Source organism: Azolla caroliniana, unplaced genomic scaffold, assembly GCF_043228905.1.
Source record: "Azolla caroliniana isolate FFs.n. ecotype wild unplaced genomic scaffold, voAzoCaro1.0.p SCAF_11, whole genome shotgun sequence".
NCBI classification, from domain to species: Eukaryota; Viridiplantae; Streptophyta; class Polypodiopsida; order Salviniales; family Salviniaceae; genus Azolla; species Azolla caroliniana.
This window is the reverse complement of record NW_028230446.1, coordinates 20,710,133-20,728,849: the sequence shown is the minus strand read 5'-3', so window position 1 is coordinate 20,728,849 and position 18,717 is coordinate 20,710,133. Positions and strand designations below refer to the sequence as shown.

General features: G+C 38.5%; 2 protein-coding genes across 2 annotated transcripts; one reads left to right on the top strand and one right to left on the bottom strand.

The window, feature by feature from the left end:
- Positions 1–1,369: 1,369 nt before the first annotated feature.
- LOC147858453 (uncharacterized) lies at positions 1,370–5,755 on the bottom strand. The gene is made up of 5 exons (XM_087327822.1): positions 5,518–5,755; positions 5,049–5,143; positions 2,905–4,914; positions 2,569–2,728; positions 1,370–2,388 (listed from the first exon to the last, which is right to left on the bottom strand). The coding sequence occupies exons 1-5, from the start codon at positions 5,660–5,662 to the stop codon at positions 1,652–1,654; spliced, it is 3,147 nt and encodes a 1,048-aa protein (XP_087183948.1). The 5' UTR covers positions 5,663–5,755; the 3' UTR covers positions 1,370–1,651.
- Positions 5,756–12,060: 6,305 nt separating this feature from the next.
- Positions 12,061–14,208, top strand: LOC147858452 (pentatricopeptide repeat-containing protein At2g33680-like). Its single transcript, XM_087327600.1, has one exon. It carries the CDS (start codon positions 12,061–12,063, stop codon positions 14,206–14,208), a length of 2,148 nt encoding a protein of 715 aa, XP_087183726.1.
- The last annotated feature ends 4,509 nt before the right edge of the window (positions 14,209–18,717 follow it).

Here is an 18,717-nt window from a genome sequence, read left to right as displayed (position 1 = left end):
TGTACATACATCATATAATCTACTATGCCTATCTTTTCGAAACATCATTTCCCTACCATTGCAATGTAACCATCCCATCTATACATATCGTTCAAAATTCTAAGTAAACAAAAAAAAGTCCCCACCAACTTGCATCTTCCAAAGATAGATTCAATCCTCTCTCTCTCTCTCTCTCTCTCTCTCTCTCTCTCTCTCTCTCTCTCTCTCTCTCTCTCTCTCTCATATATATATATATATATATAAAGTTAGTGGCTAGAAAGAGGAAGTCACATGAAGCCATGACACGTTAGATCTATGTTTCGTTAATGCCACAATAGTGTTATTCAACGCAACATAATGGCATTAGCCTAAAACGGCCATGAATGACGCCTAATACAAAAGGAACGGGCCTCCAAGTCAATCTAGTTCCAATTCGATGATGCATGGCTTCGTTCCTACACATACCTAATCCAAAGTAATGTGGCTTCAATGTTCCAAGTCGATAAGCCTACACATTGTATCCATCAATCAAACACATTGTAGAACCAATGCAATACAAATGTGTATATGTTGTGTGTGCACGCACAGTCACATGATTACTTGTGTCGGGAGAACATGTTGTTTGCACACTTACATAATTGGCTGCATTAACTAATGGAACTTAGTCCCCCACACACCACACCGTGCTCTTGTGACCACATAGATTTTATGAATCAATAAATCTTACCAGAGATAAAATTCTTAAAAAGAGAGAATCTGCCTACACTATAAATGTCACAGAAACTCTCTCTACACAGGATATCTAACTACCTCTACTTTTTAGGGATATCTCAGCATTAAACCACCCATCTTTGGGATAGCGAAGGTTTGTAAAAATAAAACTATAGAGACAAAGAAAATCATGACTTGGTAAACAGAACTGCAGCCAGGTCTACTTCATAGCTTTTAACCCCAATCATTTTGTGTGTTAAAAGCAGGTCCTAAATAGGTACACAAACACTCATGCGTGACAGCATACAAATAAATGATGAGACTACTAAAACTGATGATTTTACTATTAACACGATATGAAAGCACCACCTCATAGTGTATTTATGGATGTTAAGAGCCTCTCATCATTTGGTTAAGAAAACACCACCTCATTCTTCGATCCCTAAATCTTCCTTCCGTTTGCGGAAAATATACATAAATCCAAGCTTCACCCTCCAAAAGAGGGGCATTAAACACCTATGGTGTTTACCTGGCTTGGATCAATAGATTCTTACATCTGTACAAACAATCGTATGGAAGGCATGCTTCCGCAATTAAATCGAGTTACACAAAACCCTAATTCTCACACAAGCGCATGCACGCACGCACTCATTTATACCAATCAAATCGATACTCGGTGAACAAAAACCAGCCCAAGAACATTCACTTTGATATTGTAGAATCATATTGCCATTTTCTTACAATGTACAACAAACTCATTCAAAGAGAAATGAATGCACCTACATAGCTCAAATTGGGTTCGAGAACGAAATGGCGAAAATTCATATATGCTTGCTTTTGGTTGGACACTTTGAAACGATTTTATATACAAAATATCAATCAATGGGAGGTAGAAGACAAATCCAATATTTCACATGTTGAAGCTTGCCTACCATACGAATCTAAACTAACAGTACGGCGTTTATTTCCTTCGACGGTAATCATGGACAAATTCCCGGATCAAGTCACCACAGATGAGACGCTCAAGTTCGCTTGCCACTGATTGCACATCAACTTCACTATGGACCCACGGACACTCTTTCGACAAATCCTTGATAGCAATGTCTTCTAAAGCCTTCTCATCCAAAGCCTCGGACTCAGCAAAGCGTCGATAGTAGCTCAATTGAGCCCATATGTGTTCTAGGAGCCTCTTCCCAGTGTAGAAACAACGGACATTAACTTTGAGTTGTCGTCGATGAAACCATGAAACATCATCACTAGTCGGATCCTTCAGTTGCACCGAAAGAATCTCATCGACGGCATCAAAGACCGCTCTTCGAGTCTCCAAATCTAGCGGCACTACGAAAATGCCGCTCTCCGGAAGAAGAGCATTCTTGCCCTTGTAGTAATAGTCCTCTAGCTTCTCGAAAATGGCCGGGTTGATGCCATGTTCAGGAGAGAATGCATGCTTCATTACGAAGCCATCTTCTGTGAAGCCTCCAAATATGAGGATATCTCGGACATATGTCCACTCGGCCTGCCGTTCAGGAGGGCCAGCAATAACATCACATGTACTCGCAGTAGCGGATGTCCACCCACACGATCGCCCCTCGTCTGGTGAGTTATCGGACGATTGAGATTGGGCAACAAATGATACACCCTCATCTTCTAAACCCTCATTATTGTTGTAGACTGGAAAATGCTCCAAATGCAACAAATCTGCAATCAAACCAAGCATTTAGATGTATATAGACAATACACATTTGTATAAACCTATGTAAGTATGTATATATACTGAGTGTATATGCATTTAGATGTTATGTAGACAAATGCATACTTGATAAGACATATGGAAACTATTTTGAATCAAGCAACGGAAATGAAAGCTCTCTTACTTACCTTCATGCTTGATGTCAGAGATGGGGCTCTCTTCTTGGTAGGGCAATACCTCCAGTACAGATATAGGGCTGGGCTGTTCACATTTGTCGGCATTGGCATCCGGAGGGTTGTCGGTAAATTCGGCTGCAGCCGAAACCCATCGCCTCAGGCCTTTCGGAGTCTGAACATTACCACAAACTCCAATTCAGAATGATTGCACAAATTCTCAGTGAAAGATTCACATAACATTCAGATGGGAGAGGATTCAATTTCAAGCATCATCATACATTCGAAATAATTTCTGTTATGTTGATTTTTTACCCTCAAGAAATGCAATCAATCCATCATTATCATTACCATTCCATTATCGGAAGAAAGCGCATCATTGAGCGAATGGTCTGTTGATGATTCTTTGCTGTCATCGTCGTCTGGAGTCAACAACAAGCTGGTTTCATCCCAATGGGAGCTAGTGGCAATAAGAGGAAGACCATGGGAGGCCTCCTTCCCACCATCAATCTCACGGCCATTCGTTTCCTGCTCCACAACTGAATCCGTAGTGATCTCCAACACTGGCGATGGTGATCGGCCCTTCTTCTTGGTAGTAGCACTCTTCTTACTGGACAGGAAGAAGCTTTCTTTCAAGCTCAAGAGGCGCCCCTTGAGAACAGAGATCTCGTTGGGTTTAGGTTTAGCCGGGCGGTGATCCGACGGCTTGTGCCGTGCGCATTCATCATCAGAAGAAGTCCGATTCGCAGTCGGAGCAGAAAGGGACCTTGGAAGCACCTTTGGAGGTGAAGATGCATTCATTCTCACTTCTGCAGGATCCTTAGACCTCTGCCTTTCCCTTCTGATTCCACGTTTCAGGCTGGATTCCACACCATATCCATCCCCTCGAGCTGTCTCCTTCGAGGTTTTGACAGGCGCGGGCGTGTGTGGCAGAGCTCCCTTAGTAGGGCCCTTCCGAGCGATCGAATTCATCATGACTCGGTTATGTTCATCGTCTGCAGCATCAATCCTGTGCAGGCGAGGAGAGCTAGGCAAGCTAGAATACATCTTCCCATTCTCCCTGTATGCCTTCCGATTGCTAGACGACGACGACGATGACAGATGGGGGCCTTCTCCATCGCTGATGCCGCCGCCGCCGCCGCCATCTCCAGATGCTGCTCTTCTCTGACGCCTCCCCATCGATTCTAACATGGCGGCCCCTGCAGAGTCTCTCAAGAGATGTGGCCTCGTCGTCTCTTCCTTTGTGGCTTGCTCGATGATCCGTCTGGCTATGTCCTTCGCATCTCTGCTCATCTGATTCTTACTGCTCGAGGAGCTCCTTCCCTTGATCTGCTGCTTCAGGAGATGCTGGTTCTCCTTCCCATCCTTCACCCTCCTGTTGATGCTCAGGCCCTCTGTGTGCGAAGAAGAGCTCGAGGAGGAGCTGCAAGCCCTGCTAAACGCCGCAGATTTCCCTACATTTGGCTTTAGCACCACTATCCTGGTCGGCACAGGGCGATCGAGATCGTCCGCCATAGTAGCTGCAGAATCGTTCTGATGGCGGAGGCGATTGGCATCCTGATTTCCTGCACAGATGGAGTCTCGGCGATCATCACATCGGCTCATCTCAGGCCTCCTTCGGGGCCCAGGAACCATCATCATCATCATCATCAAATCATGGTAATCTTTCCGAGACTCAGAGAAGCTTCTCCTCAGATTCCCGCCTTCTCGTCCGCCGCCGCCTGTACCTGCCGCCGGTGATGATCTGTGCCGGAGATGCTTCGCAAAGACGGAGTCAGGATCGTTCAAGACCCGCGAGAAGAAGTCCTTGTTGGCCCTCAGGAACTCCAATGTGTCCAGAAACTCTTCAGGCTTCACATCTGACAGAGCCTCCTCTTCAGCTTCATCAGCGCGAACCTTCTGCTTCATCGCCTTCTTCGATCCCGCCGCCCTGAGGGCGTGCCGGGACGCGAATTCTCTCTTAAACTCTTCCAATTGCTTCTCCTGCGGGTGCTTCCTGAAAGGAAGCTCGCCATAGCTCAGACTGTCGCCACTGTTGGGATCTGCCATGGACACAGGCAGAGAAGGGTAGAAGCTGCTCTGCTTCTGCTTGGCGATGGAGGTGGGGTCCTGTGGCAGCAATCTAGTGGATCCATTCCCACATTCCTGAGATGGCAATGGATCTAAGCCCATCAGGCGGGCGACCACGCTTGTCCGGGGCTTGGATTGTGACCCCGGTTCAAGATGCATCCGCGCCATGGATCTGGCCTTCAGATGATAGTCTGAATCATTAGACCTGCTGAACGGATTGACAGTCGGGAAATCCTCACTTCTCCTCCTCGATGCTGTGCTTGTAAGGCTCCTCGTGAGCTCATACCCTATCTGCATTCCCCCCACACACACACAGATGCAGCAGAAATCCAAGAAGAATTAGGGGATTCCTCACATACATTCGTAGCTCTGCTAAAAGTCTACACTTAGGCGACGGATTCAGCGGCTATGGATAGAAAACTTACTGGAATATCTTCAGCTCTGATCACTTGACCTTGCCTTCTCAAATCCAAGAGTCCGCCAATGGAAACATCCAAACTATTCCGAGGAGCTTCAAATCCTTGAAATAAGACCGAATTAATAACATCAATTACATTACATTAGATCAGAACAAGAGTTAATCAACTCTGTAATGGAGTCCATCAATGAAAACAATCAATCAGCTTCAAGTCCTTAAAAAAAAACCCCGAAATAATTATTATTATTATAATACCACTAGATGAGAACTAGAACCAATCAATCAGCTTTAATATTTCCACACAAAAATAAAATCATCACGAAGGAAACAATTAATCAATCAATCAATCAATCAATGTTAATGACTTCTGTAATTAAAATTATAGGTGCATATTTGTATGCTAAGCATAAGATTAGATGTTATCTTTTATGCGACTTCTCTAATGCCTTAAGATTGTTAAGCATTAATATTCTTACCAGCATCAGAATTAGGATGAACCCTTTTATTGGCATTAGTTTTCCTTCCGAACAATGGCTGATCTAGCTCCAGCATGCTCTCTACCCCCCTCAGATCTCTATCAGAGTGAAAAGAACGCCTATAGAAGACATCATTCTTAGACATTCCTTCTGTCTCTTCTTCCTCCTTATACAAGACGAAGAATCAAAGGAAAAAAACAAAACCAGAATGGCTACAGAAAGGAGCCCCGAAAGAAGAAGACGCCCAAATTATTACTTTTTGAGAGGAATTTGGGAGGAAATTAAGGGAGAAAGAGGTGTGGAGGATTTAGATCTCAAATTGGGCAATTCTGTATATCAATTATATGAGACGAGAGAGGTGATTAGAGAGAGAGAAGAGGAAAGAGAGAGAGAGAGAGTGGAACAGGAGAGGATGAATTAGGTGTGAAGAAGGAATGTATAGAGTTTCCATGGAAGAGAAGGAGATGAAGATGAAGATGAAGATGAATGCATGGATCCTTTTGGGCTTCCTCTGCTACTCTCTCCTCATTGTTCTGTTTTCCTCCCCTGTTCCAAACTCTACTACTAAATACATACATACATACATACATACATACATACATACATACATACATACATACATACATACATACATACATACACGCATACATACATACATACATACATACATACATACATACACATATGCATACATGCATGTGCACTTACATAGCCCACACTTTGTAAGAAAACACACTTTAGACCTTAGAACTTACCTCCCTCTCATCTCTTTAAGGCTCCTTCCACACTTCTCTTATCGGCCCCGCTTACAGAACCTCGCCTCGCCTCCCTCTTGCTCTTCTACAAAAACCTCTTCGTTGCCTTGCATCTTCCCCCACACACACATTAGGGGTATACGTGTAAACCTGTGTTTGATGAATGGGTAAATATCCCGTTTTTGTTGTAAAGCAATTGTCTCATGCGCCAATTTTGGTCTTAGAAGACGTTAAATATATCTTTCTTTCTCTCTCACTCATAGAACTATTATATACTCGTATTAAAACCACGCGATACTGCAAATACTCCTTGTTCGTTTTTATTCACATCGTAAGGTTCCTTGTGGCTAGGTTAACCTTTTCATCTGTTACAAGACTAGTTGTTGTCTATGTGTGCTATAATGGTAACTTCTTTGGCAACAAGGTGTTTGTAGTAGAGCTCAATTACATATCCATTTTTGTTTTTGTATGGGGACTTTGTATGAGACTATCAAAGAACTTACATATCTCTCTCTACCTTTTTACACTTTCCTCCTCCCTCCGCTAAGAATGAGTGCGTTGGGGTTGCCCACACACCAAATGGGTGGGGTTGGAGGTAGACCAAAGAAAGTAATGTTTGCTTGTTTCATTGATTGGTGAGAATGGGTACTATTGAAATGTGAGACTTTTTTCATCGGTTTTTTATCACTTCATACTGTCAGGAGAAACCTTTCGGGTCCCCAACATTTCCCTTCCTTCAAAAACATGGTATGGAAGTAGTATGATACTAGTTTCATCCTTTACATTTGAACTTCTGAGGGCTAGGTTCCACGTCATTCCATTAACGATATAGATAATAGGACACTAACATTGGTGCAAACCAAATTATCATTGAGCTTGTGGTCCACTTCGAATAGTTGAACATTGTCCCTTGATGAAGATTTTGTTGTGGATGTGTGCATGAGGTCCAAAATGTTCTCCTTCATGGAGCTAATACATTAGTTATTAATGTATATAATGTCACTTACTCTATATTGCACATGTGACGAAATGTACTACTATTTGTACACACACTTAGAAAAGACAACATAGTGAATTTGACATCAAGCTCACCTTGTATCCATAGAGCCAAGTCATGCTCATTGTGAGGTTTTGACCTAGTTGGTAGTAGGTTGGTCCCTACCTCAAGAGTTGGTGTCCCATACCATACTCCACATGACATTTTGTGTATTGTAATTCTTGCATAGGACCTAAGTGTGTTCCTCACACCGAATGTCTATAAACTTAGACAATAACCCATGTTCATACATACTACTTATGAAGCATCCATGTTCACATTGTGCATGTTATAGTCAACCACCCATTTAGAAATTTGTGACTAGCTTCATGTCATTCTACAACTTTGAATTTCATTGAAATAAATTGCTTGAATACAAGGTTAGAAATTAAAAGGAAAAAAAAACAACTTTTGGAGACAAGACTGTAAGAGATGTGAAATGTATAGTGATTACTCTAGAATGTAGAACGGAGAGATACTTCACAAATTTCACCAGAGAGAACACATTAAGAGGTCAAATACATTAAGAATTTTCTCCTGGTCATGACACGTAGAACCTCGAGAAACCATGCGCATGAGACTTACTTGTTATTTTGGTGGAAACTAGATGCTATAAATGTGTGGCTTTATCAAAAGTGTATAGTCACCATGGACAATTAAAAACAAGGAGTAGAAAATCCCCATTGCAATAAGTTTTGGGATAATGCAAAAAACTTCAAGCCCTTATTACGACTAGTGGGTAGAAATGGAACAAAGGTAAGAGTTGTACAATATTTGGTATGGTTCTATGCATATGATGAAGTCGTTAGGGAGAAGATGGGAAGTGGGAATATATGTTAGGAAAAGATAGTAGTTGTGATAGGGAAACAAGTCATGGGGTGATTAGTCAGAAGGGATGTGATTGTTTGGTGACTAGTTGTCGGTGAGCATTTTTTGGGCTTGGTTGAGCATGATAGTGTTTGAACTACATCATAATATATTGATAACATTGGACTACACAATAAAATGGTGTATATTTAGACACTTCAAAGAGAGGGGAAAGGGTTTGCATACCAAACGCTCTATGAGAGAGAGAGAGAGAGAGAGAGAGAGAGAGAAATAAATATATATTATTCTAAGACCAAAATTGGTCCATGAGACGATTGGTTTACAACGAGTGACGATATTAATTCATGAAGAAAAAATATTTGGTTTAAACATTTGTTAAAGGGTTTTGAAAGATAGAAGGAAAGGTCAAAGAGAAGAAATTTGTTTTTGCATAAAGTTTTCAATGTCTTATACAAATTTGCTTTCTTTTTTCTAATGGATTGCATTGAGATATACATACATATGCGTCCAAGGAGAGCAATAAAATAAGATTGGTTGAAATACTAAATAAGTAGTCATGTCTTTGTTGATCAAATACTAAATCTTCGAGCAAAACCACTTTCAATTCTGTCGTTAAACTTATGTTGGGGTAGAAAAACAAACTTTACTTTGATTGCACTATGCAATTTCAGCATTACAATGCCCAGAACGAATATCAATATTTAAACTGCAAGATTGCATCTCGAAACTTTCTACATTACAACAACCTACCTACATTTACACATCCGACTATCCATCTATAGACATGTAGTGTTTATCAAGCTTGTTACTTACACTTTTCTTATTGCAATAAAGTAAATCAACCATAGAGTAGAAGCTACGTGCAAATGTCCTAACAACCAATACATATTATATGATGCAATCATTAAGCAAAGGCACCAATGTTTGCAAGCACACCAAAAATGAGAAAAGATTTATTACTCGTGTACAAGACCAAGGGTTTTCCTAGACGAGGATTACAATCATAAGACAAGGCCATGGTATTTGAGACATTATGCACCATATGGCACAAACTCACTAATCAATATAAACATTGCGACCCTTTTATGTATATAGTGTTCGATTTTCCTTGTTTGTGGAGATATGTCCTATATATTGGCGTTTATAGTCTCTGTCAAAATTATTCCTCAATTTATTAGTAGTGTTTTCCCCTTTTGAATAAAGCATGTCACTTGATGATTAAACATTGTGTGACTTTTTAGCAACCAATGAGCCGACCTCTTTAGTATTTGTAAGAGTCAGTAAAAAGTCAACACCACTAGAAGCGTAAGGTACAAGACATAAGTCCTCCACTTAGTATCTCTTCTTTGATTTGCAGGTTTTTTTACCACTAGCAAGATGTTGTACAATATGTATCACGGAAAATATTTTTCATTTGGTGTTAATGTATGAAACTCCCTCCTGGTAACAAGCATTGGAAAATATTGATATTATGAGTCATCAAATGAATGACATTTATGGAACTCTTGATTATCCATCCAGTTGACAAATTAAGTGAATGAAAAGGACAAATTTATACATGCACATGATCAAAGATAGCCATGCTTGTTAAGTTGTACGTGATTGAAGGTATTGCTCCTTTCGTACAAGTTTATAGTTCCAAGGTTTGATAGGAGATCGACTACGAACAATATAATCTGTTACTACCATATGTAATTTATTGTGCATACAACAACACATGTCAAGTAAGATGGTAATATTAATCGACTTCACGCTAACAACTTGCAAAGCATGACCTTTGTCTAATCCTATTAGAATTTCCCGATGCATCCATACTGATGAAATCATGTGTAGAAAATACACAAGGGATGATAGCTAACCAACCCCACAATTATTGGGATGTAATGTATGTTTAAACTTATGTTGATTACATGAACCAATAATATACCTATCTAACAAAGCAATTGATTGATAGGACAAACATTATCATTATTAGGAATCTTAACCTTCAACACATTATTGATATTATATGTTAAGTGCTAACTCTCACGTTTGAACTTGCATGCAGCACATTAAAAATGTCTAGTGCATGAGCATGGGTTGTAAGTGGCATTATATGCCACATTTGTCTCATCCACTTAAAAAGGAATAGCGAAGCAACACCTCAACAAACATTATATGCCACATTTGTCTCATTTTATGAATAGTCTTGATCAACATGAGTGAATGGTTAATAATCCTTCCTAACTAATGGGAAAGTAGCTTCATTTTGGAACATGAGTGAATGGTTAATAGATTATTGCATTAGTTTGAGGATAAACGCATTGGTAAGAGTGCTACAACATCCACACGTAGTAAATTGTTGATTATAAAGAGTACCATATCATAACAAGAAATCTGTTGTTGGACTTTGTACCAAAGATAATTTTGCAATGCAATGTTTTTCAAGATAAACATACCTCACAAACATGTGTGATCATCATCCTATTGTTTATGTGGAATTTTCCCCAAGATGGTCATCTATCCATGCACGTTTGTGTGTGTCTTGTCTTGCTTTATTGACTAATCGTGTGATATGTGTATTTTTCCCATCTTACCTTTACTGTTATAGGTTTCTATAGACCTTCCAAGAAATGTTGGTTTTGTAGGTGGTTTATCATTGTGAACACATAATCTCTTCTTCACTCAGGTGGTTTTTGCTATGACCACACAATCATTCCTTCACTCCGGCTACTTGCTTAATTATTGCATCATTGGAACAATCTCTCGGAAACTCAAAATAAAGATCCACACAACAATAGTTGCCCACAACATTAAGAATATTCAAGTGCAAAACCTCAACCATTTCTTTATAGTTGTGACAATGTATAAAGTTTGTTGTTTTTGTCACAACTTGGGTCAATTCCATGCCTTCCTCAAAATTCAAAATAACATATGATTATAGGGAGAGCAAAATTCCCTCTAAATGTGTGAATGGCACCCGAAACCTTTGAGAGGTGGGAGTACTTTAGGTACAAGAAACAATCGATAAAACAACCATAACGTGGGTGTGTCCATATCATCCAAGTGTCAAGATTTGTTGTTGCTTTACGATCATAGACATCAACCCATAAGAGAATGCATGTCTCAAAGTGAAATAAACCTTAATAATTGAGGCTCCTATATGAACTTAGCCAAATTCTCTAAAGTTTGTGTTTGCAAGATTTGTAACCGCTTTCATTAATAAATGGAATGCTTTGTCAAATTTTGTATTTAAATCTACGTGATGCCTTCACTTTGAAATTGTGGGATTTATGATTTTTTTTAGCATTGATTTCAATGCAATAGCTTTTGTGCATTACATGCAGCATTGCGTGTAATGCACAAAAATGAAAGGTTGCAATCGCACAACCAACGAGAGTCAATTAAAGGTGATGTCGCTGTGTCCAGAACTAGGCATATGCAAATAACAAAATACATTGCAATATGTATGTTGTTTGAAGGGAATACGACTGGAATTCCACTCAAATTTGGTGGATATCACCAAATCATTGTTGGGGTTTGAATCCACAACTAGTGATCTTAATTTAATTCTACATGGTTAAGATTGTAATATTTTAAATCCTATGTGTTGAGGTTTAACTTCCTTAAAATGCACAACATTACCACTAATTTTTTTTTGAAAATGCGATTAGTTGCTAATGAAAAGCTTTGAAAGACAATTACTAAATAAACAAGATCAAATTGATGATGAGTAGTAATACAATAAGTTTGCCTGGTAGCAGAATATTTACCAGTGCCATTGACTGGTAAATAAATATTTTGGTTGAGAAGGCAGAACAGAACAGATCGAAGGGTATCGATTGTAAATATCGTAAAGTGTTGGATGAGGAGAGCGGAGAGATGGCTGTGTTTTAGTAAATTACGTGTATCTGTTTCGATGAAGATTGAAGACAGGAGGGAGAGATGATCTCCTCCCTCGCAGACACACGGATTTTGTTCCGAGAAGAAGATCTCTTCTCATCAGACCCATCTCCGTTGTGGACACACAGAACCATCAACACTGGTCTTAAACTCTCTTCCACAGGTAAGCTTCTTGTTCTTGGCATTGTTGATGGGCAGTTTGCTAATGTCCTCCGACCCACGCTTTTGAATGAGATGAAGACATGCCAGAGAACCAGAAACTTGTTGGAGATGAGAAGAATCCACGCCCATGTGGTCGAGGAAGACCTGGAAAATGATGCATACATTGCAACTTCTCTCATTACCACATATGCAAAATGTGGTGATCTCTACAAGGCGCAGAGTGTGCTACTTCGGCGTATTCCAGAATTCGATGTACGCCTTTGGAACGCCCTTATCTCGGGATATGTTCGTCTTGGGCATGGCCATCAGGCGCTACACATATTTGAAGTAATGCGAAATGTGGGAATCAGCCCTAATGAGATCACTTTTACATGTGTTTTGAAAGCTTGTGGCGTTGTTAGGTCTCTCAAGATTGGTGAAGGTATAGCTGCTGTGGTAAGAAACCAAGGTTTTTTGCACAAGGATGTCATGCTTGGCACTGCAATGGTGGACATGTATGCCAAATGTGGAGTGTTGGACAAAGCACAAGAAATATTTGAACAACTTCCAGTGCGAAATGTAGTCACTTGGAATGCATTGATTGGTGGATATGCTGATCATGGGTTTGGGCATGAAGCGTTGAATTGCTTCAAACACATGCGTTTTGATAATGCGGAAAGTGTTTGCCCCAATGAAGTAACCTACATATGCATTTTAAAAGCTTGCGGCACTGTCAAGAATATAGATATCGGTGAAGATATAGTTGCTGAGATCAGAAACCGTGGGTTGCTAAATAAGAGCAAATTGCTTGGCACTGCTATGATGGACATGTATTCCAAATGTGGTTTGCTGGGGAAAGCTCAAGAAGTGTTTGAAAATCTTCCGGTGAAGGATGTTGTGGCATGGAGCTCCTTGATTGGTGGATATGTCCAAAATGGACGGGCTGAGGAAGCTTTAAATTGCTTCAGACAGATGAAAGAGGATGGAATTTTCCCGGATGTAGTAGCTTATATAAATGTTCTGAAAGCTTGTGGCATTGCAGGGTCACTCGAGATAGGGGAAGAAGTAGATGCTGAAGTCCGAAAGCAAGGTTTGTTGCAAAGCAATGTTGTGGTCGGGACTGCAGTGGTGGACATGTATGCCAAGTGTGGTGCTATGGGGAAGTCACGCGAAGTATTTGAACAACTTCCAGTGCGAAATGTTGTATCTTGGAGTGCCTTGATTGGAGGGTATGCTGAACATGGGCTTGGGGATGAAGCATTGGATTTCTTTAAAAAAATGCAAGATGCAAGAGTTTGTCCTAATGTAGTAACTTATGTTTGCGTTTTGAAAGCTTGTGGGATTGTGGGATCTTTAAATATTGGTGAAGATATAGATGCTAATGTCAGGAAGCAAGGGCTATTGCACAAAGATGTGGTGCTCAGCACCGCATTGCTAGACATGTATGCCAAGTGTGGTGTGATGGAGAAAGCAACAAAAGTATTTGAACACATTCCAGTACGGGAAGTTGCCAGTTGGAATGCCTTTATGACGGGATATGCACAACTAGGTCAAGCTATGGTAGTTTTGAACCTTTATAAACAAATGAAAACTGAAAGCATCATGCCAAATTCAGTCACATTTGTTGTTTTGCTCACTGCATGTAGTCATGCGGGTCTACTTGAGGACGGAGAAAAGCTATTTGATGAAATGTGTGTTATTTGTTGTCTAACACCAACATTAGAACACTATATTTGTATGATCGATGTGTTTGGCCGAGCTGGGCACTTTGACAAGGTGAAAACTATGCTTGCGAAGGTATCATCATATCACCGAAATCTTCCTCTATTCTTGACCATATTGAGTGCGTGTAGGAAATGGGGGAACATGAAACTTGGGAATTGGGCATTCAAGCAATCAATACAGCTAAACGATAAGTGCGGGGCTGCATATATATGCATGCAGAACATATATACAACGTCTGGAATGCAAATGGAGGCGAATAGGATTGAGGCATTGAGGATGAAGAACAAAGCATGGATTGATGATAGGACAATATTGGTGGATTGATGCAAGTAGAACGACATTGTCATTTCTTAAAGAGTCAAGCCATCCACAAAGTACACTAATACACACACAAAAATAAAAGAGATCTATAAAAAACAATCACATGATGACTATTCTGTGGGTATGCATTGGACTGTATATATTTCGACTTTCTGGTGAGAAAAAGGAAGATTATAACAAAGATGCTATGATGTGCAAACCCTGGCCAGAGCCCTTGAGATGATGCCCAACATATAAGATTCGTGATACACCATCCAAATTTATTAGGTGTTTGGATATCTACATATAGGTGCAAATCCAACCAATCTCACAATCTCTTGATCCAAAATGCCAATATCATAATTACTCGATTCCAAAATGCTAATCTCACAATTTCTTGATCCAAAATGCCAATCTCACAAATTCTCCATCCCAAATGCCAAGCTCACAATATGTGGATACAAAATGGAAACCTTAAAAAGCACAAGCATTAGAACAATCCTTGTCTTGAGTGACGGGTTAAAATAAATATGTCCATATAATTTTTTTCCGCAAAATTTCTAGGCAAGAGAGAACAATCCAATATTGTTATAAAAATAGTACAGAAATAGGCATTCATACATTGTATATAGAATGGGAGGATGTGAATTGTGGAAGGAACTATAACAAATGTTTGAAAGAATATAGAATTAAGAAACACATTGAAAGGGGATGTAGAGAAAAGAAGGGATACATATAAAATATAAGGGAACAATAGAAGAATACATATAGGATAGAAAAGAGCTATAGAAGGAAAAACATATGGTTTGTTTCAAATGTGTTATCTTTACGTTTGTAAGTTTGTATTGTGATATTTGGTAACATTTTGAGGTCATTTGATGTGCACAGTAGTCAATATAATTTAACACATGATTTGATCAAGAGTTTTATTTTTGCAACATTTGATGGATGTGAAAACTTATGGATTTATTTGTGGCGGTGGCAGTAATATTGAACATTAAATTTTCAACTTATATCTCAAGTATGTAAGTGTTGGAATATTTGTTTTTTTTTTCTGAAACCCATAATATTGTCGGTGTTTTTTTCCATGAGAGTGCGAGCAAACGATTATTGGCTCAAAAAAAGCTGGATGGACATTATCTTTGTACTAGACAATAAAGGATGTTGCCATCTCATATTAGAATTTCAAAGAAAAATTCAAAGATACATACTTGGGAAAGTGAATGGCACCAATCCTCATGAGCAAGGACAAAACATTTTGTAAGATGTCCATTTTAGGGTACATAACTTACTAGGGCAATCGTGCCTTTTTAACTCGACTTTCAACTAAATCCAAATGAATGTCTTTTTGGTTGACGTTATTCTAACCATAGTCTCAAAAGATGTGATATTCTAAAGCTTAAATATATTCTTAACTTTTCCCATACATTTTTGCCGAGTTATTGTTCGTTTCTCTATGCCAATGGATTTGTAAACTTTTTATGCAAAAAAAAACAGATGTTATCACATGTTAGAAGATAAATAGGCTTTGGCCTAAGGTTGTCCAAGTCACTCTAATTCACGACAAAGATAATGATTGGAGTTACGAAATGAATAGATTATTGGCAAGCACTTGTTCCACTAGACCCTAAGAGAAGCTATCTACGGATCAAAACATGGCCTCTCTTGTTGGTAATTTCATTTAAAGCTTCTACATAGAAAACTTGGTATGACAATGGCTAGTTTTGGGAGATAGATTTTAATGTCAGAATTTTAATAGAAGTATGGGAAAACATCAATGAGCTCATTACATTCTAGAAGTGTAGCTTTAGGAAAATCAATTACAAAGAAAGCTCTTAAAAATTATGGTTTACTCAAAACATTAATTTTGGAGGCATTGGACAAAGTAGGCCACATTTTCTAAGGAAATGAAAAGGGATAGTGTAGTTTTTGGGTTAAGAATACATATCCTTATTCGACATTAAGTAAACTTAAGGTATCGATTTGTGTTCATTATTTAAACTAGATTGAAATGCATAAAACTCAATAAATACAAAGGTTCAATGTTTCTGTAGAGACTCGAGGGTTTGAAGACTTATTAACTCAAGCAATCATAGATATCAAAACATTGATTATTTATTGAACCAATTATTTGAAAATGTTGCCAATGTATCCACATGTTGACACTTCCTACTAGTAACCAATAGCAAGATAGTTATGGATTGTCAACAAATATTGCATATGATATGCTATATATTTCTGAAAACTAAACATATCAAGAATATTGGAGGGAAAGTAAGAGTGATTATCTTTCTGGAATTTTAAAGATCCTATTGATGCGCTTTCACACACACTTTCATTTGGTGAACCTAATCCTTCTTCTTATTTGGTGAATTTGTCCACTTCTCAATTGGTAGTATCCTAATTGTATCTAGTGATGCATTCAATATCCTTTTTTTCCCCCAAAAAAACCTTCAATATCCTTTGATACACATTGGCTTTCATGTCAATGAATTGAGAGTTGGTTGATTTGTTTTGAATGGTTTAGGTTTTTATTGCAAAATAGTATGTTGTCATCAAGATCCACAATGTTCACAATGTTGATGCAAAATATTTAATGTATGGCAATCTACACTTGGTTTAAGATGTTAGAAACCCATTTTAGTCTTGATACATGAAATTATTAAATGCACACTTGTGTAAAGGTATCAATATTACATCACTACCATAATGTGTCTAATATTAGCTTATACATATTAGAGAAGTCGAAAGGCATGATCCCAATGCATTCTTCTTTGTTAGGCATATACAACTGTTGGAAATGGGAACCAATTCATTAATCATCATAGTAGTGAAGAAGGGAAGGAGTGAGTGAGTGCACAGATTTTTTTCCTCACGGAGCAATATTAAACCCATTACGCGTTAAATCTACGGTTTTATGGGCCAGGGAAAATAAAGAGTACACATGGTAGACCCCATAAATTGATTGGTGTAGTGTTTATTTCAATTATTCATGCTAGTTGCCCTGGTGTGAACAACATGGAGCGAAGTGGGTCCTAAGATGTGTTTAAATGTATATGATCAAGTTTGGTAGACTTAAATTGAGGATGTGAACTTTCATTTGTAATGATTCTTTGTATGATATAGGAATGTGTGTGCCTTTTGCAATGATTAGGTGTTGTCATTATACAAGTTGATGCTAGCATACATGTAACATAATGCAATGCAAGCTCAGTATGCATAAATGGAACCTTGGTCATGATGAATGAATATGTTCTTAGCATCTAATGGGAATTGAAACGGAATGACCATGGGTAAATCATCAATGTAAAAAGACAAGTTTACATACTAACAATCCACCAATAATCTTATGACATCTAGTAATTTTCATCTTCATATTTCCAACAAGATGTTTTTAAAAGATGTTACATAGATAACATATCCTTGTCGCATAGAAAAAGTACTCGCATACAACGATGTGCATGGGTAGGCAAATGTTATAAATGTTCAATCACCAAGTGAGAAACTTCATATCCTTTAGTTGGATATCATTTTTATTTTGTTTTTGTGTAGTATGAGCTAATATGATTTACTTGTAGTGAAAATGGGTTATTTATGTTTCTATATCGTTACCAATATCTAAAGACAAAATTCAATTGCTCATTTGATTTATAATATGGGCTTGACATGACGTTGAGAATTAAACAACACATTTTCATGTATTTGTGCACTTTGATTCTTACATCACATGCTTTCTTTCAAGGACCCCCATGGAAAAAACTAATTGATTAATGTACAATAGAATGGGAAATCAAATATCAATGATGATGCCCATCACCGTGATTAAAATGAAATCTTCATGAGTTGTACATTTAAAGGAACTAAATAGTTTCCTCTATTGGGCCAGGTTTTATTTTGAAGCTTTAATTTTTCAAAGCATTGCAAGTGCTACTATTTCCTTTTCTCTTAAATTGTTGGTTTGGAATTGTATGCCTAAGTTATCCGAGGTCTACCACATTCTTTTATATAATTGACCTTAAAAGGTCCACCGAATCCTAACCCTTGATATTCCAAACTCTAAAATCAAGCGCCAACAATTTGATAATACCGGTAGAATGAGCCCACCTTCTAAGATTCTTCATAGAATCCATAACTCATACTCACATGGCATGCCTCAAAACATGAAACACACTTTTGGAAACAATATGATGTGGGGCAATGTTAGGATTTGACATACACCTTATACTTTTGTCGTTGGTGTGCATCACGTTTACTCAACAAAGAATCACGAATTGTCCAAAAGAGTAGAGATGAGAAATATCATTATAAATCTACGTGCATAACAATTATATGATGTATAGGATCTGAAATATTGATATAAATCAACATGCATAACAATGACATGCATGCAACATAACATCTAACAAACTAATGGAAATGTTGCAAGTAAATAAATGCGTAGCACTCATTATCATGCTTTGGCTTTAAGGTGACAATTGATGATGTTGAATCATGTATACTTTCAACATTGAATTGATGTTCTAACTCAACTAT